The sequence below is a fragment of the Myotis lucifugus genome, unplaced genomic scaffold (assembly GCF_000147115.1).
Source record: "Myotis lucifugus unplaced genomic scaffold, Myoluc2.0 scaffold_5, whole genome shotgun sequence".
NCBI classification, from domain to species: Eukaryota; Metazoa; Chordata; class Mammalia; order Chiroptera; family Vespertilionidae; genus Myotis; species Myotis lucifugus.
In genome coordinates this window covers 1,538,905-1,566,404 of record NW_005871053.1, presented here as the reverse complement: position 1 = coordinate 1,566,404, position 27,500 = coordinate 1,538,905, and the positions used below count along the sequence as shown (strand labels likewise).

General features: G+C 54.4%; 2 protein-coding genes across 9 annotated transcripts in view; both read right to left on the bottom strand.

The window, feature by feature from the left end:
* The window catches only part of GAL3ST2 (galactose-3-O-sulfotransferase 2), a 15,359-nt gene extending 10,721 nt beyond the window's left edge, over positions 1 to 4,638 (bottom strand). Inside the window, exon 1 of the mRNA XM_006083023.3 lies at positions 4,187 to 4,638. Within this exon, the coding sequence (XP_006083085.2) occupies positions 4,187 to 4,371 (185 nt within the window). The 5' untranslated portion in view covers positions 4,372 to 4,638. The remainder of the gene's footprint in view (positions 1 to 4,186) is intronic.
* Positions 1 to 27,500, bottom strand: part of D2HGDH (D-2-hydroxyglutarate dehydrogenase) — a 39,792-nt gene that overhangs the window by 9,505 nt on the left and 2,787 nt on the right. For 3 of the 8 annotated variants that reach the window (XM_006083021.3, XM_014467276.2, XM_023744226.1), the window contains exons 3-10: positions 25,315 to 25,372; positions 23,724 to 23,863; positions 22,726 to 22,919; positions 21,106 to 21,274; positions 19,244 to 19,387; positions 17,714 to 17,856; positions 14,783 to 14,948; positions 7,620 to 9,063 (exon numbers count right to left, since the gene is read on the bottom strand). In XM_006083021.3, coding sequence (XP_006083083.1) covers positions 8,804 to 9,063; positions 14,783 to 14,948; positions 17,714 to 17,856; positions 19,244 to 19,387; positions 21,106 to 21,274; positions 22,726 to 22,919; positions 23,724 to 23,863; positions 25,315 to 25,372 — 1,274 coding nt within the window. In that variant the 3' untranslated portion in view covers positions 7,620 to 8,803. Of the gene's footprint in view, positions 1 to 6,629; positions 6,646 to 7,619; positions 9,064 to 13,343; positions 13,703 to 14,782; positions 14,949 to 17,713; positions 17,857 to 19,243; positions 19,388 to 21,105; positions 21,275 to 22,725; positions 22,920 to 23,723; positions 23,864 to 25,314; positions 25,373 to 27,500 lie in introns of those variants that run through there. The other 5 variants (XM_023744228.1, XM_023744232.1, XM_023744236.1 and 2 more) reach the window with 4 other exon arrangements.

Genomic DNA, 27,500 nt, shown 5'->3' with positions numbered 1-27,500 from the left:
GCCCCAGGGCCCACAGGGAGGGGTGGGCACAGGTGGAGAGGAGGGTATCAGAGGTGCTGGAATCCCGAAAAGCCTGTGGGATGAGGCAGAGAAGTAAAATGCAAAGCATCTGCAGACCATGCCCGCCTCCCTCCAACCTGTGTGTCTACCTCCTCAGCTTAAAAAGGGGAGCAGCCTCGTGTCACCTAGCGCTGGCAGGGACTCCCTCTCAGGCATTCAGGCCTCCAGCAAGCGTCCTAAAATGCAAATGCAGGTAACTGCCAATGCCATGAAGGAGGGTGGAAGGTCACTACAAATACAGGGGCCCAGCCACAGGAAGGTGACACCTAGACTGGGGCCAGGAGGTCCCAGGGCCCTAGCAGTCCCCCACCCAGGCCTTCAGCCCAAACCTCAAATCCTCATCTTCTCCTCAGCCCTGGGCTCTTGTCCCCCAGAGGCCCAAGCCTGGGGGTGAATTCAGGGGAGTGTTAGAGCCCCCAACCCCGTGACTTCCTTTTTAAAACCAACACAGAATGACTCCTTTCCCCAGGTTCTCAGAACATCCGAGGATCAAAGAAGTGCTCTGTCTCCCCTGGAGGACCCAGGTCCCCAAACCCCCGCCTTACCTCTGCATGCTGCCCAGCGGGGACAGCAGCATGCTGGTGGGTCCTAGGAGCTGGCACAGCAGGGCAGGTGGGTTCAGGCTCCCTGCCGGCTCCTGCCCCAGCCACAGGCTGCATGTGGCCCCTTGCAGAGTATGAATTTGATTCCCAGAGAAGCTCACCTGTCAGCTCAGGTGTGAGGCCACACCCTCCCCCCTCACCCCAATGGGAGGGATTAATACTGGGTCAAAGGAAGAACCAGCCCTTCCCTGGGCACAGGTGTGAGCTGGTTTCTTCCTCAGCCTCTCCTCCAGGCTCCCCACCATGCCCCCGTCCACACCTGCTCTCCCTGCCCACCCCAAGGGTCAGTCGGCCTAGGGTGAGCTTGGGAGAAAGCTGTGGGCAGCCTCCAGTGCCTCTGGATCCCAGAACTCAGGAGGTGCAAATACTTGAGTGTGAAGCAAAGACAGTCAACATCTTTGAGGAGGAAATATGAGACCAAGTTCAGAAGCTTTTCTCCCTCTCCTTTTCTTCTGAAAAGTGTGCTTTATGCCAGGAGGAAATTTACTATTTCTTACATCTTGGGCTGAAAAAAAACTTTTCTTTTTTTTTAAAATATATTTTATGGATTTTTTACAGAGAGGAAGGGAGAGGGATAGAGAGTTAGAAACATCAATGAGAGAGAAACATCGACCAGCTGCCTCCTGCACACTCCCTACTGGGGATGTGCCCGCAACCAAGATACATGCCCTTGACCGGAATCGAACCTGGGACCCTTCAGTCCACAGGCCGACGCTCTAGCCACTGAGTCAAACCGGTTAGGGCTGAAAAAATACTTTTCAATGAGGATACCATCATAGGAACTCAACAAAAATACTAGTAGATTTTACTGCATAAAAGCTCATTTCTTTCTTCAGGAAATAGATGAATCTCATTCAAAGACAAACAACAGACAACAGACTGGGGAAATGTTTGCAGCCCTTGACCAGGTGCAAAGTCCATAAAAAAAAAGCTCCGGGCCCATTGAGGGGCTTGGACAGGACAGACAGCCATGTGGAGGAGGCCAGGCTCTGGGGGAAGCGGGAGGGGGGGGGGGCACCACACAGCTGGTGGGACAGGCCACCACGGTGGGGCCTCCTTCTCCACCCTGGCACCCACACACACACAGAGCTCCGGGGCCATGGCTCGGAGGGCAGGGGGTCTGCACCCCAGGACAGTCCTCGAGGGGAAGAGGATGAGGAGAAGCATGAGGCCCTGCCTCCATCCTCAGAGAGGAGCTGGAGCCAAGCACCCGGGCCTCACTTCTGAAATGGGGTGGGAGTTGAAAGGAGAAAATGCGTTTTCCACCAAGGAAAGACAGGCAGTGCGTGGACAGCACCCGCCTGGCCAGGAATCCATGCAGCACAAACCAAAGGAGATTCCACTTGACCAGCAGGTTGGGGTACTGGTGTATTAGCCAGCGAGCCCCACACTCATGCTTCGTGACAAACCACCCAGAACCTCGGAGGCCCAGCGGCAGGAGTGGCCCCTCAAGCTCACGGTCTCCGGAGGTTCTCTTTCGGGTGGGGTTTGCCCTGGCCTGGAGCAGCCACCAGGACACGCTCTTTACATTGAGGATAGTGGGGAGGCCACGTGCGCATCTCATGCCCGGCAGCACCACAGTCCTCCCATCTCACAGGCCAGCGAAGCCACACGGCCAAGCCCGAGGTCCCAGGGAAAGCCGTGAAGCCAGGGTCAGCAATGCTATGGGGCACCTCTCAGGGGAGCGCCAAGTCCTAAGAAGCTGCTGGGTCAGGTGAGAGACAGGGAAGTGCTCACTGATGGGCGGGAGGGGGCCAGGCCCAGGGCACTCTGTGGGTGATGCTCCCCTCCTCCAGTCCCCGCCATGGTGCCCACCTCTCTTGTCTCCTCCCCGAGACAGAAGCCCCAGGGTGCAGGGCACAGGGTTTCCACGGCTTTCTCAGGGCCAGCCCTCCCTGGGCCCGATGCAGGCATCAGCCTACCTCCTCAGGGAGCCCCAGTGGGGCAAATGAGCCAGGGGAAACTGCCGTGGTTATGCTTCGAAAATGCCATTCCTCTGATTCATTGGGGCACACTCAGGGCCCTGGGCTGGGGAAAAGGACAATCATTCTAACAGCCAGACAGACCCAGGGCAGCCAACTGTTCACCCGTTTACAGCTGGGAAGGCGTTCCGGGTGGGGGGGGGGGGGTGCACAAGTGCCACAGGTGGGGACATCTTGGGACCCAAATGCCGAGGCCCCATCTCCACCTGCTGGGGTCTCAGACTTTGTTGATGTTGTTACAATTGTGTACTTTCCTCCAAATTTGTTGTGTGTTTTTGTAACCCCAACCCTAACCCAACGCCTTGGTGTAGACAGTGACCACACATCACAAGGTCAAATTCTCAGGACACTTGGTGAGGGAACCCCAGAGAAAGGGCAGCTGTGTGAACACCTGTGAGAAGCGCCCCAGGGCCCCATCCCGAGGGAACAGGGGAACCCCAGAACCACCAGCCCTCAGGTAGTGCAGGTCCTGGGGTGTTGGCACAGTTGGTGATGGGCTGGGCCCAGGGCGTGGAGCCTGTGGAGAGAGACCACAGCTGCATGCCGGGTCAAGGGCGAGGCCTGGGTGGAGGCCACAGCCTCGCACCTGGTGTCCAAAGCCAAGGGCCCCCAGGAGGACCCTTGGGAGCAGCCAACAGGGGAGAGATGGGGTTAGGGGCTCAGCCTCAGCTGTCGGGAGCTCGGAGGCTGGAGAGGAGGAGGCAGCAGCTAAGGACGCCGAGGCGGGAGGATTTGCGGGTCAGCTGTCAGGTGAGTGAGGACCAAGGACTAACCACAGGGTCAGTGGGGGAAGGGGAGCCGATGAAGGGTGATGGAGACCCAACCAGCAGCTGCTTGGTGCAGTAGGGGCTAGGGCTCCAGGAGAGGAACGGACTTCAAACCTGGCAGGCAGGGAGGGGAGCTGGGTGGCAGGGGTGGGTGGCAGGGACTTGGCCCTCCTTTGTCCTGAGCAAAGGGTGCCCCATGGAGACCATGGCTGGGAAGCAGCCATGTGCAGCCTGATTTGTACCAACGAGAACACACGCCTCTCCTGGCCAGTCCATCTCCTGCCGCCGACCGAGGGAGACTGCACCCAGCAGGCCTGGCTCACTGACTCTGAAGTACCAGCAAGCTGGGTCCTTCACCTGAGCCCCCCTCCTCACTCACACCCCACAGAGTGGGGGCTGGAGGAGGCAGGGAATGGAGGACCAGGAGCCATGCATTCCCCTTCCCGTCCTGCTATCCCCATCAAGAGCCCACCTTGGACCCCCTGAACTCCCCACCTCCCCTCCCCCCCAAACTGGGAAGTCTTATTGGCTGTCAATGCTCCTCCTCTGACCCTCCAAGTCTGGAGGGGGGGAGGATAGGGAGAGGAGGGGACAGGAGGGGGCCCTTGGGTGGCCTGAGACCCCTGCAGAGGTTGGTGGGCTTGGTGATAGAATGGAGGGAGGAGCTTTCTGTGTAGCCCGCACAGAGGTACCATGTGAGGCTGATGTCTCCCTGTGCCTTCGGCCCTGGGGGGAGGGGGTCAACCCTGCATGTAGGGCGGAGACAGCCACTCACCTTCGGTGCATCCGGACCTGGGTGTCATACAGAGGAGGGGTCTGGGTGGAGCAGAGCCGTGTTGCCCACCACAGGGGGTCCAGAGGGCCATGTGGATGCAGGCTCCAGGAGATGCTCAGGCCTGGCCTCCCTGGCCTCAGAAACCCTTGGTGGGTGCACAGCCCCACTTCCCTTGCCCAGAGCATTCGACTGTGGTGGGAGGCCCATCGTCCCTGCTTTCCTCCGCCTATACCCTGAGGTCATGGTGCGGATACCAGCTTGGGCAGCTCTCCACCTGGACACTCCCTGCACCCTCCGCATTCCTCTCCCCGTGAAGGTCCGGGGGCTGCCTTGCTCTTCCTTTAAAGGGAACGTTCTCTTTCCACCCAGCCACCCACACCTCAGGAGTTAACACCACTCCGATCCCTTGCAGGTGCTAGGGCCCAGGGACACTCCACTCCAGTTGGGTCCCAGCTCTGGGATCCAGGCAGGAAGAGCTGAGGCCAGAAGCCCAGAGCCCTTGGCTGCCACCCAGCTCAAACAAAGCCCATGACATGGAATTTTTTGAGGTCAGCCACCCAGGTGACCTGGGGAAGGAGAGGGAGGCCCCTGTGACCTGTGGGTCCTGGCTGGAGCCCCCATGAGAGCAGGTCAGAGATGTAGAAGGAACACAGAGAAACCACCATGAGGTCTGGGGGCAGGTGGCGCCCCTGCTGCAAGAGCCAGATCAGAGGACACAGGGTCACCTCCAAGCCCACTCTGCCACCTGCTTCCTGTGCAGGGCTGCCTCCAGCCGCTCACGCTCACACCTCTGTGCCAGGTGTGTGGCCTGGATCCTGTGCAAATGGATGGCTTTTGGGGCAGACCCAAGGCGTGAGGGGAGGCCAGCCAGGCCACTGTTTCCTCCTCCCCTGGGTGGGGGTGGCCAGAGGCAAGGGGCTGGCAGGACCCACAGGTGGGAGGGGCTCCCCCCACAGAATCAGGAGTGCACCCTCCTTGCCAGGGGAGTGAGCACCAGGACTGCCAGCTGGCCACATGCCACAGAGGACCCCTCAGGCAGCAGCCCCTCTGGGCCCTGGCTTTGACTGGAGCACATGAACTGACCCCAAGGCCCGAGTCAGGAGTAGGGCCAGAGCCCAGCCCTCTGCCTCAGACCAGTAAGCTGGTCACCCTCAGACCCACTATGCCCCATCCCCCTCTCAGAGGGCTAATGGCTGCTGCAAACTCCGCCCAGAAACAGGGGCACTTCCTCTGACCTCCAGCCACGTCCCACAGAACACCTATTTACACATGTCTGGACCAGGGCCAGTGGGGAGGGGAGCCAGGAGACAGGCCTTACAGGGCCCGTCCGGGAAGTCCCTTTTTCATGCACCCCTTCACCAGGAGCTGTTCCAGAAACTTCCGTGACTCACTTTTTCCCACCACCATGTGTCCTTAAGGAAGAGCCTGTCCTCCCCTAGGCCCTTGAGTCCCCTAAGTCTGAGTGACCTCCAGCTGAGGATGGTGGATGGTGTACTAGGTGGGGGTGGGGGGGTGAAGCCAGTCCTCATGGGGGTCAGAGAGGAGATGGTGAGGTAGCCTGGGACTGCGTCCACTGTGAGGGTTGTCACCTGTCAGTGGGGTTGAGGTCAGGGGTCAGGCACATTGCCGTTGTGACCTGTCATCCCCCCCCCCCCCATTCCATAGAGCAGCATCCTGATGGCTGTCCTCAGGTGCCCTGCGGGCCACAAGACCCCAAACTCTTCCCCTGAGCCCTCTAGGCCCACGATCATGGGACACCCCGAGTCCTGAGCGACAGGAAGCCTGTCCTCAGAGACTGCTCCCTGCAGACCTGTGTGGGGCTGCCCATCCCCAGCCACATCCCGAGGTTGAGGGGCAGACTCCTTGCCCCCCACACTCCCCCACCCTGCTCCTGGGGCTGAGACCACTGACTCACCCTCTCCATCCCTCACCCTCTGGCTGGGGCTTCCTCACCACTCCCTGGGCCCCTCCAGGCAGATGCCTCTACGGGGGCCCCTCTTACATAACCTCTTCTCACATTGCAGTTTAGAGGTTTTAAAGCAAAAATCATAAGCTTTTCCTCATCCAAACACAATGGCCACCCCTCCACACTTAGGGCACATTCGAGATTATTGAGATTGTCATCAGCAGAAGCCCCACCTGGTGGGAGTGGCTTCCAGCTTCCGGAGGGGAGTTGTCTCTCCACACCCATAGGCTCAGGGTCCAGGTTCAAGGTTCGGGGCTCGGGGACTGGAAGGCAGGTTTTGCTTTGCAGACATTCCTGACTGCTTGGCTTCCCTTCCCTGTGATGCTTTGTGTGCGGTGTGCCCTGGACGGTGCGCTCTGCTTTGATGGGCACTCCACCGGCTTTGGTGACATCCGGGGCCACAGGGAGTTCCCCGAGGGCACATGGGCCCAGTGGGTCTGCAGCGGCGTCCAGCCGTTTAGTCAGACTTTCCAGTTGGTTCCAACAGGATTTTCTGGGTGTGTGAAAATGATAGTGGGGAGGGCACGTATTGAGAACATAGCCACAGTAGTTTCATAATTATCCACCCTACTAAGCATAGATAAGTTTCCTTACAGCCCCGGGGAAACTGGAGGATGAAACAAGGCTGTAAAAAGATAAGATGTCTCTGCCCCGCGGTCAGATTCCTGGTCAAGGCACATGCCTGGGCCCAGGTTTCAGGCTTGATCCGCAGGGGGCGGGGCGGGGGGGCCTGCAGGAGGCAGCTGGCTCCCCCCAACCCGGATCTCTGAATCAGCTTGTCACCTGGTTTGTCTTGTTTTGTTTCTAAAGTGTACATGCACTCAGCCAAAAAAAAGTGCAAGGCATCCAAAAATTACAAAAAATAAATCTCCTACTCCGACAGCCAGGCGCCCTCCCCAAAGTGAGCCCAGCTACAGTCTCAACATACCGGAAGGTTCTGTGTGCAACCAGCTTCCTCAAGCTGATGTTCTCTCTTGGGAGCAGGTGGCTGCCCCCTTCTCCCCCTTCTTGCTGTCCCTCTGTCTCGGGGTCTCAGAGGCACACGTCACCTCCTTTTCTAAAAGGCCAGCCCCCACCTGTCCAGCAACGGATGCCAGGTGCAGACAGTGCTCTGTGCTTCACCTGAGGACAAGCCTGTGTGTGGTATGTGTATGTTATGTGGGCCTGTGTGAACCATGTCTGCGTACACTGTGTCTGTGCATGTGTACAAGTATGTACTGCATACATGTATAGACCTGTGCACAGGTGGATTCTGTAGTGCGACCCCAGGAGTGAACTGCAGGGCACTTCACATTTTGACATTTTGGGGACCAGCTTGTGTCCCAGGGAAATGAAGGATCCTCCAACACTTGCTCCCAGAACCCCTGGGCCACCTTCGCAAAGACCTGCTGCTACTCTAGCAGAAAATGCCTCAAAATTCTTAGCCTTTTAATATTTCATGCATTATTTGAATTCTCCAAAATAAACTTGCTTAGTCATAAAACTATAATTGAGAGTCACTGCACACATGAACTGACGGTGGGAAAACCACCTGAACCTCAGCCTCAGGGGCCCCATGAGGCAGGGCTCTAAGCCTCAGGGTGGGGCAGGGGCGGAGATGCGGACAGGACAGGGTCTAGGGAGGGGGCAGCCACTCCCAGAGGTAGCCAGGCCCAGTCTCTCTGGTAGCCCCCAGTATTCGGTGCTTAGGGAACATGGCACACGGGCACTTCACCACGGGCTTTTAGGAGATTATTTCTCTAATAACAAAAGCAAGGAAAGTGTCCTGAATAATTCCGTTTTCACTGGAAGTTCCCGACAGCCAGAAAGAGAAAACGTGCCCCACTTCCCAGACTGTCTCCACAGCCCTAGCAGCTGCTCGGGCCACCGGTCAGCAGAGACAACTGAGTTAGGGTCACTGAAGAAGCAGGAACACAAGAGGGCTGTGGGTAGTGAGAATTTACTAGTACGTGTGCCTGCGGGGGCTTCATCGCGGCACGGCCCACCTGCGTGGACTCATCACAGTAGACTGCCAAGTGTGAGAAACGAACGCCTGAGCTCTGACAACTGTTGAGGGAAAGGATACATTCCAGGGCCCAGCAGTCACCCATTCCACGTCCCGGTAAAGCACCTGGTGAGCTAGGCTCTGGTGGTCAGAGCCCTGGAGGGACGGGTGCTCTGGGCTATTGACATGGAGTTGATCACCGCTGCCCTGACCGAGTGGCTTGCACAGCCTGGACCGGGGGTGGGGGAAGAAGGGGAAGCAGGACCACAATGCTCCTCCCAGGGCTTCGGCTCTCAAGCAAGGCTGGTGCCACCTGGTCTATTTCTGAGTGGGCAGAACCGTTCATACCCGGCCCATCCAGGACATGCCGGCAGGAGACCCCACTCCCTACCTGTGCAGGCACATGAGGTGTCTCCTTATAGGCCAGGCAGCGTGGCCAGGGCAGCACATAGCCGCTCTCTCCTCTCTGCTCACACTATGTAACCTGCGGAGCCACCAGAGGAATCCTGCCCTAGAGTGAGTCCCAGCTCCTCAGAGCCAGCTCCCAACCCTCCAACCAGGGGGCTCTATGGGATGGAGGCCTGAGCCCACGCCAGCCCTGTGCACCCATCCCAATGGGCAAAACCAGAACTGGACGAAGGCCACTCCTGCTGACCCCAATGCCTTGTCAGGCCCGGGTGGGCAACGTCTTGTAGGGGTTCAGGATGCCCTTAGGGTCCAGGAGGGTCTTGAGCTGCTGCATGAGCCGCAGGGCTTCAGGCGGCTTGCTGTAACCAAGGACGCTCTGCTTCTTGAAGCCGACACCGTGCTCTGCGCTGACGCTGCCCCGCTGCCCCGCTGTCCACTCGTACACGTAGGGCTCCAGGTCACCTAGCAGCGACGGGCTGAAGGCTTCTGCTGTTACATTGAGGTGCAGGTTGCCATCCCCTGGAGGGACAGGGAACCATGGGTCAGGCTGGGCAGGGCCCCCAAGAGCCCTGTCCTCTCCACCTCTTAAGCCCCCTCCCAGAGAGCCCCTTCCCGCCCTCTGTCTGGTTCCAGCCCTCCACCAGCCACTGACCTGCAGTGACAGAAGCAGCCTCTTCAGGGGGCCCCAGCTCCCTTGGCTTTTGCTCACTTCTCTCACCAGTTCTCCCCGACCTGCTCCTCCCTCCATCAGCTCAACATCTTCAAGGGCTCCCAACGGAGAGCCCTGGAATCTGATCACACTGATGGTTGTCACCGGACTCACGTCTCTAACAACGCCCAGTATGACCCCATCCCCACCAGACACCTCCACGGACACCATGGGGGCCTCCCCCACCCCCAGGTGCCCCCTCTGAGGCTGCTCAGCCAACACCCACCACAAACAAAGTCCTGGATCCCCACCTGCCTCCTCTCAGGTCCACCTGGCCCCCTGTTGCTCTCAATGAGACCCCCTGGGCCCTGGCTTTCCAGAACTGTCCGAACACATGCTGACGCTGGCCCTCGGGATAGCCGGGCTCGCCGCCCACATGCACCCTCTCGGGGCCCCACAGCAACGACAAGAGACATGAGATTAACCCAGGCGCTGGCTGGGGCTGTGAGCTGGCTGGAGGGAGCCGAGGTGTGCCTGCACCCAGTGGGGTCATGAGAGCAGATAGTGGAGTTACCATTGAGGGGGGCCTGCAGGGAGTCTGGGGGGCAGGAACTGTGCTGGCCCTGGGAGACCTGGGAGGCAACACCCAGGAAGCATTGGATGTGACCAGCATGCCCTGGAGCCAGTGCAAACATACAGAGAAGAGGCCCCATGACCAAGTCAGCGGTCAGGAAAGTAGAGGGGTTGAGCAGACAGCGGGCCAGGCCCAGTGAGGGTTGCTATCCATCCCGAGGGGCAGGGAGCCTTGGAGGCCAGAGGAAGGGGCTCCCAGAGGCAGGAAAAAGCACAGCAAATCTAGGGCAACACAGGGGCAATGGGGGGCAGGCATGTGGCCTCTGACCCAGTGACCTTGAGCTTCTTACACCCCCTCCCTCCATGAGGGTGTTTCAAATGTGGGGTGCATAGCAGGGACCCCCTGCAACCAAAAATGGTCCTCACTGACACACTCAGGGCAAAGGCAACTGAAAATGCCACCACAGGCTTTCTTTGCCCAGGGAACTGTGTGTGGGAGGAGATGCACCTCCACTGACACCTGGATATGCACAACCATCAACCAGTACAGAGTTTACAGCCCAAGTTCACACTACCCGGTGGTCCACAGACACTGAGCTCAGAACGTGAACATTTGGGAGGTTCCAGGCTGGGCGGCCTAGGTCTGCACCCACCCCCTGCACAAACGAGCAAATCAACTCCAACCCTGGCCTCAACGTTTCCACAGGCAAAGGACTAAGACATACGAGCCCAGGCCACAAATTACACCCACACAAAACAAAGCCACCAAGAGCCAGGGCAGCAGAATCCGACCACAGAGACTCGCCATCCAGCCATTTCCAGAAACAGAATGTAAATGTTTCATATGTTTAAAGAAATAAGAGATTGCCCTTGCTGGTTTGGCTCAGTGGCTAGAGTGTCGGCCTGCGACTGAAGGGTCCCAGGTTCGATTCCAGTCAAGGGCACATGCCCGGGTCGTGGGCTCAATCCCCAGTGTGGGGCATGCAGGAGGCAGCTGATCGGTGGGTCTCTCTCATCACTGATGTTTCTATCTCTTGCTACCTCTCCCTTCCTCTCTGAAATCAATAAAAAAAAAATTTTTTTAAATATATTTTATTGATTTTTTACAGAGAGGAAGGGAGAGAGATAGAGAGTTAGAAACATCGATGAGAGAGAAACATCGATCAGCTGCCTCCTGCACATCTCCTACTGGGGATGTGCCCGCAACCCAGGTACATGCCCTTGACCGGAATCGAACCTGGGACCTTTCAGTTCGCAGGCCGACGCTCTATCCACTGAGCTAAACCGGTTTCGGAAAAAAAAAAAAAAAATTTTAATAAGAAATTAAAAAATACAAAACACTGCCCGGCTGGTGTGGCTCAGTTGATTGAGCATCATCTCATGCACCAAGAGGTCAAGGTTTGATTACTGGTCAGGACACATGCCTGGGTGGTGGGCTCAACCCCCCAGTGTGGGTGTGTGGGAGGTGGCCAATTGATATTTCTCTCTCACTGATGTTTCTATTTCTCTATCCCTCTCCCTTCCTTTCATTCTAAAAAAAAAAAAAAAAATCAATAAAAACATATTAGAAAAAATAGTGTAATGGCTGAAGCACACAACTCAGTGAACAGGTTTAACAGGACACAGCACATAGCAAAGCAAGACTCGTGACCTGGAAAATGGCAAAATGCTCTGAATGTAGCAAGAACCGAGGCCCATATCACAGGAACCTGCGATCAGTGATGGGGCAGGAGACCTCGAGCACTGGGCTGCAGTTCCAGAAACAGAGCTGGGAAGCAGGATGAGGGAGAACAGCGTTTGAAGACACAAGGGCAGACCTGGCAGGACACACGCTGTCACCCAGATGAACCAGAGGGACACAAGGTCATAGAAGCAGCAAGAAAGGAAAAATGGATTCCTTTCCATGGAACATGTGCCCTGGTGGCTAAATTCCCAGTGACACCTCATGCTGCAGAGAGAAAAGAACTTGTCAAACCCAAATTGCTGAAATCTGTTTCAAAACAAAATCAATAGCTTGTCAGGCAAATAAAGTCTAAGATATTCTGTCACCTACGTCCCTAGTAGGAAATTCTAAAAGATGAGACCCAGTCGGGGGCTATGAAAGCAGACAAAGCAGGGCTAGAGGTTTACCCAGGTCTGAAATCTGTTTCAAAACAAAATCAATAGCTTGTCAGGCAAATAAAGTCTAAGATATTCTGTCACCTACGTCCCTAGTCCAGAAACAGTGTAGGAACAGGAGGGTGATAATCAGGCCTGCCTTTCACCTAAAGCAGGACATCCGTGCAAACGTGTCCCCGTTGTCCCCCCCTCTACCAGGAAGGACGGAAATCATTGTCAGAAATGCTGGGCCCTGATCAGCCTGAGACACAGGAGAGGAATTCACGTAACAGCTGGCGGTCCATTTCCCCAGGTCATTATTGACCTTCCCACGGTTTGCTGCCTGAGAAGCTGCAAGTCCTCATCCTTCCTCTGTGACTTCTCTGATGAGATGCCCGTGTCCTGAGTCCCTTTGAGCTCCTCATCGCTGAGCCCTGTGTGTGTATGAGATGCACCTGTTAGTGAACTTGTTTATTTCTTGTACTCTGTGTCTTATGGGTCTTGTTTCCAGGGCCCCAAAGACTCTAGGAGGGTAGGGGGAGAAGTTGAGCCTTCCCCGCCCAACACAAATAAACCAAACGCTTCAGTTTAAAGACAATGAGTGGCCAATGATGAAGAAGAAACCCCAGCTCCATGCTGTCTTCAAGACACCTATGTAAGTGATGGGCAGAAAACAGCTCAAAGTCACAGGAGGAAAACCAGTACGTCAGACAAACATCAAATAGAGGAAAGCTAATGCTCCTGTAGAACATCAAACAAAGGAGGCTCCACAGCAAACGAAACTCTGAAGATAAAAAGGCTCATTTAGCAGAATGAAAGGACAGTTCTCATCTCCTATCTTCCAAACTGACAGCTAGAAAGAGAGACAGATTATCCTGTCATCTGGAGACTGATGCTCTGACAGCCAGCAGGATGTGGAGGATTAAACTCCACGTGAGCACTTCTCTGTGGATCTGTGCAAACACGGCTCCAGGACTTCAGAGGGCAGCTCTCCCAAGTAGTCATCACAGTTGTGGAATCAGACCACACGGTGGGCCCACTGGGCCGCTGACTGGCTTCAGTGACACAGGCCCAGTTCTCTGGCTCCAGTGCAATTAAAAGCAAGTCAACAATTTTTTAAATAGCTAGAAAATTCCCATATGTTTGTGAATTTAAAAACACATTTCTGAAAAAAGAAAACACACACATATTTCTGCCTAACCCATGAGTCAAAGAAGAAATGACAATGGAGATGAAAAAATATTTAGAACTAAAGATAATGTAAGTCCATCAAAACTGTGGGACAGCCCTAACCGGTTTGGCTCCATGGATAGAGCATCACCCTGCGGACTGAAGGGTCCCGGGTTCGATTCTGGTAAAGGGCACATGCCTGGGTTTGTGGGCTTGATCCCCAGTAGAGGGCATACAAGAGGCAGCTGATCAATGATTCTCTCATCATTGATGTTTCTATCCCTCTCTCCCTCTACCTTCCTCTCTGAAATCAATAAAAATATATAAAAATAAAAATAAATTAAAAAAAAACTGTGGGACCTCTGCACAAATGCTGGGGCACCTCTAGCTGCTGAGGCGGACCAGTCCCGGAGTCGCCCTCCGCCAGGCCTTCTGGGAGCATGGGGCTGAGGTCAGGGCTGCGGAAGGGCAGGGCAGGGGCATGCCAGCAGCAGAGAGGCCAGGAAACAGAGTCCCAGCAAGTGGGCTCCAAACATCACACACACGGACATTCCGCCCTCCCACTGAAGTCCGAAGGGAAGTCATGCTTTGCTTACGATGACACATGGACCCGGAGTCACTGTGGCTGAGTGACAGCTACTGTTCTGGCTGAGTACTTCCCCGACCATGCTGATACCATACAAGGAAACATGAGAATATCATAAACACTGTTATGCCAATATATCTGAAATTCTAGAAGAAATGGACAAATTCTTAGAAAGAAAAATTGTCAGGACCAGTTCAGAAGAAAAGGCAAGCTGGAATAACCTGCAGACATTCAGGAAACTGGTCTGCAGCTGCCCCCCAAACACACAAACTTCCGGCCACTTATCTTCATTGGCAAGTTCTCCAAACACTCGAGGAGAAAACTCCACCGTGCACAGACTTCCAAAGACTGTGGGGAAGGGGCCACCACCCCAACATCAACCCAGACAGAACCAAGGATCCTGACAGGGCAACATCACCATAAAAATATCCCATGTAGAATTAAGTAAATGGGGTCGAGATACAGGAAGGACCATAGCCAAGCAAGCCCATCCTAGGAATATAGCCCCATCAGCCAGGAGGGCCCAATGTCCTTTGCTCCCTGACTATTACAGAAGCACCAACAAACCTAACATTCACTCCTGATTTCACAGAGGGAGAGCCCCTCAGTCCACTGTGACCACGACAGGTTCACCCACTCTGGAGTCCAAATTCTCAGGGAAAACAGCCTCCCTCACGTTACTCCAGTGACCCTGTGCCCGCTCCCTGCCCCTCCCCAAACACTAGAGTTGTGAGACCCAAGCTTCGCCAGCCATCATTCCCCTGAAGGTTGTTTGAGGAACAGGATTATTCACTCTCCATGCAGCCGACGTTACCAATCCTTCCTGATACTTCACACCGACTGGAGTCCCACAGACTGTCCTGTGCTGTCCCCTAACCGAGTCACTGCTGCCCTCGCTGGGGACCTCCAGCCCACGTGGGACAGTGTGATGCGGTGTGGTCAGGGATCTCAGACCTGCTCAGACTCTGGGCTCAGGGCCCATGCCCTACAGCGCTCCATGGAGCTCCCACAGCCGTGTCACTCTCCCCCCAGACACCTAAAAGGCTCAGAAAAACGGTTAGGAATCTCTCAACCCCAGGTTTTCCCCATCACTGTTCAGAGCATGGACGTGGCACTGAGCTAGCCCATGGTTAACCACGGTCCACCCGCCCAGCTCTGCTCACCCAGGTGGCCATAGCCCACCACGTGCTTGGCCTGCGAGCCAAGGCGGGCGCGCAGGTCGGTCACAAGGTCGTAGAGCCTGTCCACGGGCAAAGAGATGTCGTACTTGTACACATAACCGTCCCGGGTCAGCGCCTCCGTGATCCTCTCCCGCAGGGCCCACAGCATCTGGGGGACAGGAAGAAACAGGCAAAGTCAACACCTGACTGCCCTGGGTGTCCACAGAGATGGGCATGACAATGGCGGCTGCTTTGGGGGTGACACTGCTCTGTTGTGGCAGGCAAGGGGCTTCCATCCAAGAGCCCATACTCGACAAGGTCCCGGATGCAGCCCGACAGCACCATTGCCAGCAACTGAGGCTCTGAGAGCCCCCTTCTGGAAGGGGACGGGCAATGACACTATGTCCTGTAGGTCTGGGTGATAGGGTGGGCATGGCTGGTCGGGGCTGCCTGGGGGCGAGGGGCTGGGAAGGCCCCCAAGGATGGGCCCTGGGCTGCCCGGGGACACATGGGGCATGGGTGGGACGGGGATGCTGGTGGCTGGAGCAGGGACAGTTGGGGGTGCAGAGCCTGGGGATGGGGACGGGGGAGCTTGTTACGGCAGTGCTGCTCTTCCACACAAACCCAGCTGTGGTTTACTTGTTCAGTTAACTTGTCACTGTGGGCATTTGAGGCCGTCGTGAGGGAGCAGAGACAGTGTGCTGTGCCACCACTGGGCCCTACTGTCCCACCTGGGCCTTGCCCCCACTCCTGCCCCACACACCCTACTATCTCAGGAAATGTCACTGAGAAATGTCTACTAGGTAAGGACGCTCCTTTTGTTTTTAACATAAGCACAGTACCATGAGCACTCTAAAAATTCCCTCACCGATTCCCTCATCGATTGTGATAGCCCCACAGGTCATCCGTGCCCCGACTATCAGTAGGTCCTACTGGCCTGGCCCCTCACACACCCAGAGCCCAGGGATGTCCCTGCAGAGATGCCGGAGCCACGGGGACCCTAGAGGATATTTTTTGGTTGCCTCCCACACACATTCTGACCAGGACCGGGATCAAACCTCACTTGCTGCACAGCTGTCATGCCCACACTGCTGCCTGCAGGCCCCGCTCACCTCCATCACGTTCATTGCCAGTGCACGGCCATAAGATTGCTCCCCCTGCCCACCAGCTCAGGGATGTTCTGCACAGGCCTCCTGGGGCGCTCCCCTCCATCCCACCTTTGCTCAATGCCCCTTCCCAGCCCCCACACCTAGCCATCTCCCCATCTGGATGCCCCCCCAACTCCTGCCCACCTGGGAGGGAAGCCGGCCCAGCCCACCCCCATCACCTCTGGGTACCACCATCTGAGAACAGGGCTGTGGAGCCAGCAGTCTGGACGGGCCAGGACCAGCGTATTCCTGCCTCCCTCCAATGGGATAGCAGTTACCCTCTGAGGCAGTGGTTCTCAACCTTCTGGCCCTTTAAATATAGTTCCTCATGCTGTGACCCAACCATAAAATTATTTTAGTTGCTACTTCATAACTGTAATGTTGCTACTGTTATGAATCGTAATGTAAATATGATATGCAGGATGGTCTTAGGCAACCCCTGTGAAAGGGTCGTTTGACTGCCCACAGGTTGAGAACCACTGCTCTGAGGGGTCACCCTCTGAGGGAGGGTCCGCACCCAGGCTCATGTAACCTGCTCCCCAGGAGCTCCAAGCAGACGCCTGCAGCACAGTGGTGTCTTTCCTGTCTTCTGCAGCAAGACCAATAGAGGCGGCTCTGCCTGGGCCGGGGGACAGGGGGGAGGGTACTTGTGGGCAGAGCGGCAGCTCAGGCTGCCTAGCCACCAGGCTCAACAGGGGCCTGGGTCAAATATTGCTGTAATTCCTTACATATAATATCTAACTACCATAAAAGTAACTGTAGAGAAAAGGGTTTAATTAGAAAGTAGAGAAATAAAGTCAATAACCAACCACTAAGAGACAATGAGCCCTGGCCAGTGTTGCTCCGTGGATAGAGCATCAGCCTGAGGACCAGAGGGTCTCAGGTTTGATTCCCGGTCAAGGGCATGTACCTGGGTTGCAGGTTTGATCCCCTGGTTAGAGTGTGTGCAGGAGGCAACCAATTCACGTGTCTCTCTCACACACATCTCTCTCCTCTCTTTCTCTCTCTTGCCCTATCCCCTCCTTTCCACTCTCTCTTACAATCAATGGAAAAAATATCCTCTGGTAAGGATCAATAAAAAAAAAAAAAAGAAAGAAAAGAAAACAAGATCCCACTCTTCACTCACCCAAATCAGACCCACCCAGGTCCCATTCCTGCCACTGTCCTGTGGACTTCCTGCCCCCTGCTGGCCACTCTCCACACTGCAGCTCAGGGGACCATGTGGGGGGAAAGGGTTCCTGCCACTGTCCTGTGGACTTCCTGCCCCCTGCTGGCCACTCTCCACACTGCAGCTCAGGGGACCATGTGGGGGGAAAGGGGACCCACCCCCCTTGGTGACGATGGCTCCCCTGCCCTAGGTCCCACCCCCCTTGGTGACGATGGCTCCCCTGCCCTAGGCCCCCCCATGGTGATAATGGCTCCCCTGCCCTAGGCCCCCCATGGTGATAATGGCTCCCCTATGCCAGGCCCCCCACTTCCTTCCTTTGGCCTCAGAGGCCAAGTCACTCTTGGTGCCGAGTCATCCTCAGGGAAACGTCTCACCCCCACAACTGGCTCAGCATCACACTAACGCTCCCACAGCCCGCACAGTCCTCTCTGCCTCTGTTTAAAACACCGCTGAAACACCTAGACACCAAGAGTGCGCTTCCAAAGAGGTACTTCTACCAATGCTGAGACAGCCACTCAGGTCCAGCCACCAGCCACACTCACAGTGGACACGGGGCCTTCTGCACGGCTCAGCTGAGCCGGGCTGGGCAGAGGACGAGGGCCACCAGCACACACACACCTTGATTTTCCCCTGGTCGGTGGCCAGGGTCCCGTCGGTCACCAGGCCGGAGCCCAGGGCATGTTCCAGGAAGCTGCTCAGCTTCTCGGCATCGTGCTCCACTCTGGAGCCTGAGGTCTCGACCAAGACATAGAACGGACTTTCTGGAGAGGGCAGAAGGCAAGATGGGCAGAGGCAGGGCCGTCAGGCTGAGTCAGGTAGCTCCGGGGCCAGGAGCCTGCAGAGCAGGGGCTGAGGCTGAAATTCAGACAGTTTAAAAACAGATCTTTCACTGTAACAAACCTCATTCACTGGAAACACAGGAACAACCCAGGTGACACTGTGAAGCCCTCATTGCAGGAGGCACTCTTACCAACCGAGGGAGACGCGCCATCCACCCAGGGGCCCACCATCTTTCCAAAGGTTGTATATGTCTTATTTCTTTACCACTGGGCATTTATGTTGTTTCCTACTTTATTTTTTTTAATATTTTATTGATTTTTTTATAGAGAAGAAGGGAGAGGAACAGAGAGCTAGAAACATCGATGAGAGAGATCGATCAGCTGCCTCCTGCACGCCCCCCACTGGGGATGTGCCCGAAACCAAGGTACATGCTCTTGACTGGAATCGAACCTGGGACCCTTCAGTCCCCAGGCCGACGCTCTATCCACTGAGCCAAACCGGTTCGGCTGTTTCCTACTTTATACTAAGAGTAGTATCTCATTCAAAATTGGGGTCTTTCCATATTTATAATTGTTATGGAGTGAATTGTGTTGTCGCCCCCCCACCCCAAATTCCCATGGTGAAGTCCTAACCCAACCCCAATGTGACCATTTGAAGATCAGGCCTTTAAGAAAGTTAAATGAGGTCAGAGGGTGGAGCTCTGATCCTGCAGAGCTTGCACCCTCCTAAGAGGAGGAGGAGTCACCAGAGCTCTCTCTCTGGCCGCCATCCGAGGACACAGTGAGAAGGTGGCCACCTGCACGCCAGGAAGTGGGGCTCACCGGGAATCAACCCTAATGGAACTCAGCCTCCAGAACCGTGAGAAATAAATTTCTTTTGTTTAAGCCACCCAGTCTGTGGGGTTCTATTAGGGCAGCTAAGACAATAACGATTTCTTTAGGATGGATCTCAGAAGTAAAATCACCAAGACCTCCAGCTGAATATTTTTAGGTTCATAATGCAAACTGCCTTCCAAAACCCTATCTGAGTCACACCCAGCACCTGTGACTTGCTCGCTGAGGTCGGAGGGTGAGCGTGTCATGGAACAGCACATCTCTCGGTTCTGGAGACAGGACATTTCTGACAAGTGCGTTTGCTTGTTTTGAAGATCCCAAAGCTATGCCCCAATGGACTGCATTCACTGAACTAACCGAGGGCACATTTAAAACAAAAGTAAATGAGACTCCCATGCTCATCCAATAGTGGTGACACCACAGCTGCAGAGGGGCCAGTATCCTCCTTCCCGCCCCCTCTAGCACAGAATGGCCTGACAGCCTGAGCCATCCGTGCGGACAGCCTAAAAGGAGCGGCAGGCGGGTGGGTCAGTACCTTGCACTGGGCTGGCGAGGTGGAGGTGGTGCCTGACCAGCTGCATGCACTCAGCATCCATGAACTCGTACGCTGACAGGATCTCCCCCAGCATCCTCTTGCAAGTGCTAAAAGTCTGCAAAACCTCAGCAAAGCCCGGGCAACCTGCACGGGACACAGCACCTCAGGAACACGCCAGCCCAGAGCCTCGCCCAGGCCCACCCGGTCCCCTGTAAAGCAGCCTGCCAACCCGACTCCCAGCTGGCGTGTGAGGCAGCCTCTCGGAGCTGCAGAAGCACTGCCGAGGGAAATGCCACCTGTCAGCCAACAAGCACATCACAGGTTCTGAAGATGAAGACGGAGAAGGCTCGCCAAGGATGCCCACGGTTTCCTCACGACTCGCTCAAGACATATTCACAGAACACCGAGAGGTCACTGTGGTGCCAGGACAGGGGGGGCTGACCCTCCAGCTGGAGGGCAGAAAGGACGGAGTGGACTGCTGTAGGCGGAAAGGGCTGGGATGGCAGTGGGGAGGGGTCAGGGATCAGAGGTCACAGAGATGTCGGGAAGAGTGTCCCAGAGAGAAGAGCCTGGGACTGCAGAGGCCTGCGGAAGCTGCACCAAGGGTGAGGCTGCATGGGGACACACGCAAAAGGACACATTAGCGAACTGAACAAATCGAAGAAACAGTTGGAATGCAACACAGGCGGTGAACGGGAAGGAAAGAATGGAAGAGGGTGAGAGACGGGAGGGCAGACAAACGCTGCCACATGTGTAATCACAGGTTGAGGAAAGGAAATGGGCAATACTGCAACTGACAAGACACCAGGCCAGGGAGACCTAGAGAAACATACTGAAAACCACGAACGACCAAGGGTGCAGAGGAAGAAAGAGACAGACCTCTTCAGAGCAGCCGTGGAGGCCGCCCAGGGTGGAGCATTTTCAGTGGAAGAAGGAAACGAGTGCCCACCCGAACCTGCACGCCTAGTGATGGCGCCTCTCGAGAATGAGTGTAAATTAAGGCATTTTCTGACAAACTGACAGTGGGAACTCATCGCCAGCAGGTGTTCCCCAAAGGATGCTCGAGGATGTGTTTACAAGGAAATGAGCCCAGCAGGAAGTCTAAGGAAGAAGGAAGGAGGAGGAAGGAAAATGGCACATTGATAAAATAATGGTAATTATGATCTGAGAGATTAAGACAAATGGGATCAAGAATCCAGACAAGAGGGGACATTTAAAGTCAGGAGGGGAAGAAACAGCTAATGTCCCCACAATCATGACTGTCCCCGTGGGAAGACACTGATGGCACGGACTGACCGCACTGGTACGTTAGGAGCCCGTGGAATCCTCTAGAAGACTGGTGGTTTGCGCCCCTCCTGACCAAAGACAGGAGGAGACGGACCACACACCTACCCAATGGAATGAAGGCAAGAAAGGAGGTGGGAGCAGATGAAGGGCAGGGACTGAGGGAAGCAGGTGTAAGGTTGTGGTTCAAGTCCGCTGGGAAGGGAGGCAGGTGGTGACGGTTCCTCTATGGTGGAAACGGCACGTGTGCATTTGCTGAGGAGCCAGGGAGGGCCTCCATCTGACCACCCCACATAATGAAGATCGGTGTCCTTGGCCTTATGCCCAATGACAATACTTCCCACAGAATCTTAGGTATATGCTCCGTAAATGACAAGTGGGTGAGAGGGCTGAGGAAGCTCGACTTTAAAGTGAGGTTACTCTGCCCAGAACCCGCAAGCATGACTCCAGACCTGACTGAACACCAAAGCCAGATCCTGGATCCCTTTGGAAAGAGCGAGAAGCTAGGAGAAATGGGGAGTCCTGTGAGGGCCCTGTCCATCCGCTCTCTCAAACCATGGGGCAGGCACTCCACCTACCAAGGAAAGCCACGTTCACAGCCCTGGGCTTGGGCGGACACAAGATGGACACGGCGGTAATGACCCCTAGGGTGCCCTCTGACCCAATGAAGAGCTGCTTCAGGTCATAGCCCGTGTTGTCCTTCCGCAGGGAGGTGAGGCAGTTCAGGACGGTGCCGTCGGCAAGCACCTGGCGAGGGAGAAGAGAAACAGGTGTCTAGGAAAGCAGGGGCCCCAGGGTGGGGACAATCAGGCTGAAGGAAGGACTTTTCTTCCCTGGCTGGAGTGAAATCCCGCCCCCCAACCATGAGGCTCGGGGCCCAGTTCTCAAAGGAAGCTGGCCCGAAGCAGAGCCACACCTGGAGATGGAGCAGGGCCCAACCTGTTGCTACAACAGGACCCACACCTGGGGGTACAACAGGGCCTACACCTGAGGGTGGAGCAGGACACACCTCATAAACATGACAAAGTGAGTTACAATAAAAAAATGTGCAGCCCAGCCAGTGTGGTTCAGTGGCTGAGCATCGACCTATGAACCAGACGGTCAAAGTTCGATTCCCAGTCAGGGCACATGCCCGGGTTGCAGGCTCAATCCCCAATGTGGGGAGTGCAGGAGGCAGCTGATCAATGATTCTCTCTCATCACTGATGTTTCTCTCTCTCTCCCCCTCTCCCTTCCTCTCTGAAATCAATAAAAATATATTTTTAAAAAATAAAAATGTGCAGCTGGCTAGGAAAAAAAGCTATTAAAACTTTGTGAATTAGCAGATGGAAGTCCAGCGTGTATTTATGTTCAGTCCACCCTTGGGTAACAGGACAGAAGGTTCCAGGCTTTAAAAAACCATGAGGTGTGCCCTAGCTGGTTTGGCTGAGTGGACAGAGTGTCGGCCTGTGGACTGAAAGCTCCCTGGTTCGATTCTGGTCAAGGGCACATGCCCAGGTTGCGGGCTTGATCCTCAGAAGGGGGTGTGCTGGAGGCAGCCAATCAATGATTCTCTCTCATCATTGATGTTTCTCTCTCTCTCTCCCTCTCTCTGAAATCAATAAAAAATATATTAAAAAAAAACAAAACCATGAGGTGTCTAAGCAGGAGCCATGAGGGTTCAGGGAAAGGGACTCCAATACCCCTGGAGGGGCAGCCAGCGATGGTGTGAGTAAAGGCCAACAGAACCTTGCTCCTTCTCTGCACACAGCCCACCTGGAAGCTGACTGGTGGAATGTCGCTGGGTCATGGGAACCTGCTCAAGGTGAAGGGTGCCTAGAGCGCCTCACGTGGACCCAGAAGCCACAGACCCAGCAGCAGTGCCTCGGGAAGCCAGAGCAGGGCCTCCCTGAGCAGGTGCTATGTGTAACCCACAGGTCCCGGCCTGGGCTGGATGATGGGAGCCCAATCACCTGCACCACCTGGGGCCTGAGGGCAGCCTGGGCACCACCCCAGTGTCCACACAGTTGTGGGCCTTCGCAAGAGGAATGAACGCTAACCCGAAGGCACAGGGTGTGGAGCTGACAGGCCTTGTGAGCACAATAACAGCTGGGAAAAGGCTGAAAGAGCCCTGAAACTGGCACCTGGGCACAGGGAGCCAGGCCAGGGGTCCCTGGGAGCGGGGCCCCACTTGCACGCACAGCAATGGCTCCGGCTCACCACTTCCAGGCCCAGGACAGTCCCATGCAGCGAACCATATCTCAGAAACCGCAGACCACCTGCGTTGGTCGCCAGGTTCCCCCCGATGTGGCAGCTGCCCTTCGCTCCCAAATCCAGGGGCATGATGAAGTCCCGCTCCTCCACGTATCGGCTCAGCTCCTCCAAAATGCACCCCGCCTGGCAAACCAGGATCCCTGCAGAGCAAGCAGAGCTGTCACGGGGCTCTCAGCACAGGGTGACTCAGGCAGAGCCTGCAGTGCAAACTCCCCCCGCCCCCAAGGAACTGCCACCTCAGGATCCAACCCAGAACTCAGAAAAGGAGCTTGTGCCCCATCCCTCCCCAAGAAGTTATCTCTGTGAGTACTGTGAAAAAGAGGAAAAACTCATAAGGCAAAAATGAGAAGAAACACACATTCACATGTGTGTGCTCATATGTGCACGTGCACACCCATGTGCCCCTGTACACATGCATGCACATGCATGCGTACATGCATATATGCAGGCCTATGGAAAAGAGCAGAAAAGAGAGGGTTGTTATAAGGCAGTGGTCCTCAACTAGGGGTGATTTGCCCCCTAGGGCACATTTTTGGTTGGGGGTGCTATGTCAAGTGGGTAGAAGCCAGGGATGTTGCTCAACACCCTATGATGCCCAGGTGCCCCCCCCGCCCCCCCGCATAGAGAATGATCCAGCCCACACACCCACTCAAGAAGCCTACACCATGATGCTGCTGCATCCTGAGCAGGAAGCCCCTTCATGCTATGTGACCTCACACTCCCAAAAGGTGGTTCTGGCCAGAAAATGTCAGAATCCAAAGGGGCAGCCCATCCCCTTCACCTCAAGCCCACAATATGTCTCTAAGTGACCAACTAAATAACACCCCCGTGAGGACCGGGCATGGACAGACGTGGTCCTTTCCTTCCGGGGCCCAGGTTCCCCTACTGCCCAGCCCCAGCAGCTGACAAGGATGAGGACGGCACCAACAGGCAGCCAGGCTCACCAGATATGTCCTGAAAGCTGACGACCTGGTTCATGAGGGCAGTAGACAGGATGATCTCATCAAAGACAGGGACACTGCCCCCCACCAGGCCCGTGTTGCCCCCCTGGGTGTTCACGGCCAGGTTCCTCTCATGACAGTACCTAGGACAAGCACAGGAGGGGCATCAGGGCCCTCTTCCCCACACCCACACCACCATCCTGTGGGACACGCTCTGGGCCAACATCTGAGAGCAGCAAAGGCAATTGGATGGAAAAGGATTTGGAGAAACAAGCGTGCCCGTGTCTGGGAGGCAGTGTGCCCACGTGCATCAAGTAAACCCACCCCGTGAGGTGCCAGCCTCTAGCGATGGATTCTGAGAGCAGGCACACGTGGACAATGATATATAATAATGTGAAATTCAAGAACACCTTGACGTGATCTGGCAACTTTGGGGGACTGTAAAACGTAGGGCACTTGTGAGGTGGGTCGAAAATGGCATGGAGGAATAATTTGCACCAAGAAATGGTCATGGATTTGCCAAATGAGAAGGGAAAAAAGATGACAATGTCTTAGATACACTGTGACATTTAAAACCACATGCACAGAAAAGATACTACATAAATCAAATGTCATCAATTGTTAATTCTGGAGGTGAAATTAATGGTTACTTTTGAATTTTTTTTCTTTTTTTGTTAATCCTCTTCCAAGGATATTTTTTCCATTGATTTTTAGAGAGAGTAGAAGGGAAGGAGGGATAGGAAAAGAGGAAGAGAAAGAGAGAGGGGGAGCAAGAAACACTGAAGTGAGAGACACACTGATTGGTTTCCTCCCACATGCGACCCAACCACCGACCACCAGGATTGAACCTGAAACCCAGGTACATGCCCTTGACCAACAATTGGACCCTCGACATTTCAGTGCACGGGCCAACATTCTTAACCACTGAGCCACACCAACCAGAGCTGCATTTTTTTTCTTTTCTTTTTTTTAATTCTGAGAATATTGTTTCCACTGATTTCTAGAGAGTGGAGGGAAATAAGGAGGGGGAGAGAGACACATCGATTGGTTGCCTCCTGCACACACCTCTACCAGAGCTGGGGAACCTGCAACCAAGATACATGCCCTTGACGGGGAATCGAACAAGCAACCCTTTGATCCGAGGGCTGATGCTCTAACCACTGAGAAAAACTGGCCACGGCTGCATTTTTTTCTTTATGATTTTCTATGTTTCCAATTTTCCCAGCTATAGAATAAAAACCCAGTGGTCGTAACGCCATAACGACCAAAGACCGGTCACCAGGAGGTGCACTGATGGGTCCCGCAGCGCCAGCGGGACTTGACGCAGCACGCCGGGTCTGGGTTTCACACAATTTCATACACTGGGCCTCTAGTAATAAACATAATAGCTTATTGATATAAAAAATAAAAAAGGTGTATTTCAAGAAAAGGTCAATTTCCTTGGAGTCTGCAGCCACTCCACACCATGCCCAGTCCAGCACCCAAGGTTCTGAGGTTTGAGGCCTGGCTCTGCACAGGCTGCCAGCTTCCTGGGGTCTGTGTTTGTGTGTCTTCAGGAGGCGTCTACTCACATACCACAGGGAGGGCTTCTTACCTGAGGATGTGAGACACCTCCTCCGATGTCCGGGGCTTCAGCAGTACCTTGCTACAACCTGAGACAGAAAAGGGCATCAGACATGGGAAGGGGACCTCCCTGGAAAAAGGAGGTTCTTCAAAAGCACTTTCTCCTTCCTCAGTGAGATGACCCGCACAGCCACGGTCACCCACAAACCTCAAGGACAAGAGCAGTCAGTCTGCTCACTGAGAGGAGGTGGGAGGCCGGTAGACGGTGCCGACTGCAGTAATGGTGAAGGTGGTCGGATGTGAAGGGAGGGGTGCCCGCTTGGCTTCTCCACTGCAAGTTACTAAGGATCTTGTGGGCAGACACTTGACACTATGTAGATACCCTGTTGCTCCTCTAAGTTCACCCCAGGAATTTAGCATCTATTGATTTTCCTGCCTGAAGCAGTTCTTAGGATAGTTGCCAAATGGGGATTTCCACCCATCCTGCACTGAATAGCTAACCTTGTACTGTAAGGAGGGGCCTTCCTTCTCTCTCGTGTATTTATTTATTTAGCTAGTCAATCATATGCATGTGGACTCATGGGTTCATTTTTCTTTTATTCACTGGTTAAAATTCTTTGCTGTCATGATTTGAGGTCCAGATGTGGCTGGTGGGAGCCCCCTGAACTAGTTCATCTGCATCCCTAACCACTGCCCCGCTTCTGCACCTTTGTTTTGTTGAAAGAACTCTGACTAGATGAGTGGAGGCTGCAGAGGCAGGAGGAGCACCAAGCATGTTCCTCTTACATCATTAACTCTTCACAAAGCCCTGAGATCAGGCTAGTGGGTGTGGCTCAGAGCTTGAGCTTCGACCTATGAACCAGGAGGTCATGGTTTGATTCTCTGTCAGCACAAGCCCGGGTTGTGGGCTCTATCCCCAGTGTGGACATGCAGGGGGCAGCCAATCAATGACTCTCTCTTCACTGATGTTTCTCTCTCTCTATCTCTCTCTCCATTCCTCTCTGAAATTAATAAAAATGTTTAGAAAAAAAAATTCCTAACTGGGAAGTCACGCCCCATGCAGGTAACTTTTTAGTAAAAGGTTTACCTTTGCCTTAAGCAAGCCCTGTCAATTGTTTTTGTGCATCTACATCACTTTTTTTTTATCAACACACTTTTTTTTATAATATTCAAGTAATTTTATTTTATTTTTTAAATACATTTTATTGATTTTTTACAGAGAGGAAGAGAGAGGGATAGAGAGTTAGAAACATCGATGAGAGAGAAACATTGATCAGCTGCCTCCTGCACACCTACTGGGGATGTGCCTGCAACCAAGGTACATGCCCTTGACCGGAATTGAACCTGGGACCTCTCAGTTTGAAGGCCAATGCTCTATCCACTGAGCCAAACCAGTCAGGGCATCAACACACTTTTGAAATAAGCATAGCCACCCTCAAGTGAGCACTAATCTTAATTATCTTGTAATGCAATCCCTACCTTGCTTTCTCCCACCCTCATGTAATCTTCATTATGATCCCTCCTTAATTTCAAATGCACGAAGGCTGCAAAACTTATTTTCTGGAACATTTGAGATCTTGCTCCCCAGTATATGTCATCAGTTTGGCTCAAATAAGCTCATAAAAATTCTCTACAGGCCCTAGCTGGTTTGGCTCAGTGGATAGAGCGTCGGCCTGCAGACTGAAGGGTCCCAGGTTTGAGTCCAGTCAAGGGCACATGCCCAGGTTGCAGGCTTGATCCCCAGTAGGGGGCATGAAGGAGGCAGCCGATCAATGATCCTCTCTCATCACTGATGTTTCTATCTCTCTCTCTCCCTTCCTCTCTGAAATCAATTTTTAAAAATAAAATTTAAAAAATTGCCCTGACCGGTTTGGCTCAGTGGATTGAGCATCAGCCTGGGGACTGAAGGGTCCCAGGTTCGATTCTGGTCAGGGGCATGTACCTTGGTTGCGGGCACATCCCCAGTGGGGGGTGTGCAGGAGGCAGCTGATCGATGTTTCTCTCTCATCGATGTTTCTAACTCTCTATTCCTCTCCCTTCCTCTCTGTAAAAAAATCAATAAAATATATTTTTTTAAAAATTCTCTACAAGTTTGGCCGTTTCTTAGGTCCCATGTAATGAAAGAAGCAGAGACTAGACTGATGCTGTCACAAGCCAAGGACGTCCCCTAGAAGTTGGGGGAGAAAGGAAGGACCCTCCCTGGAGTCTCGGGAGGAA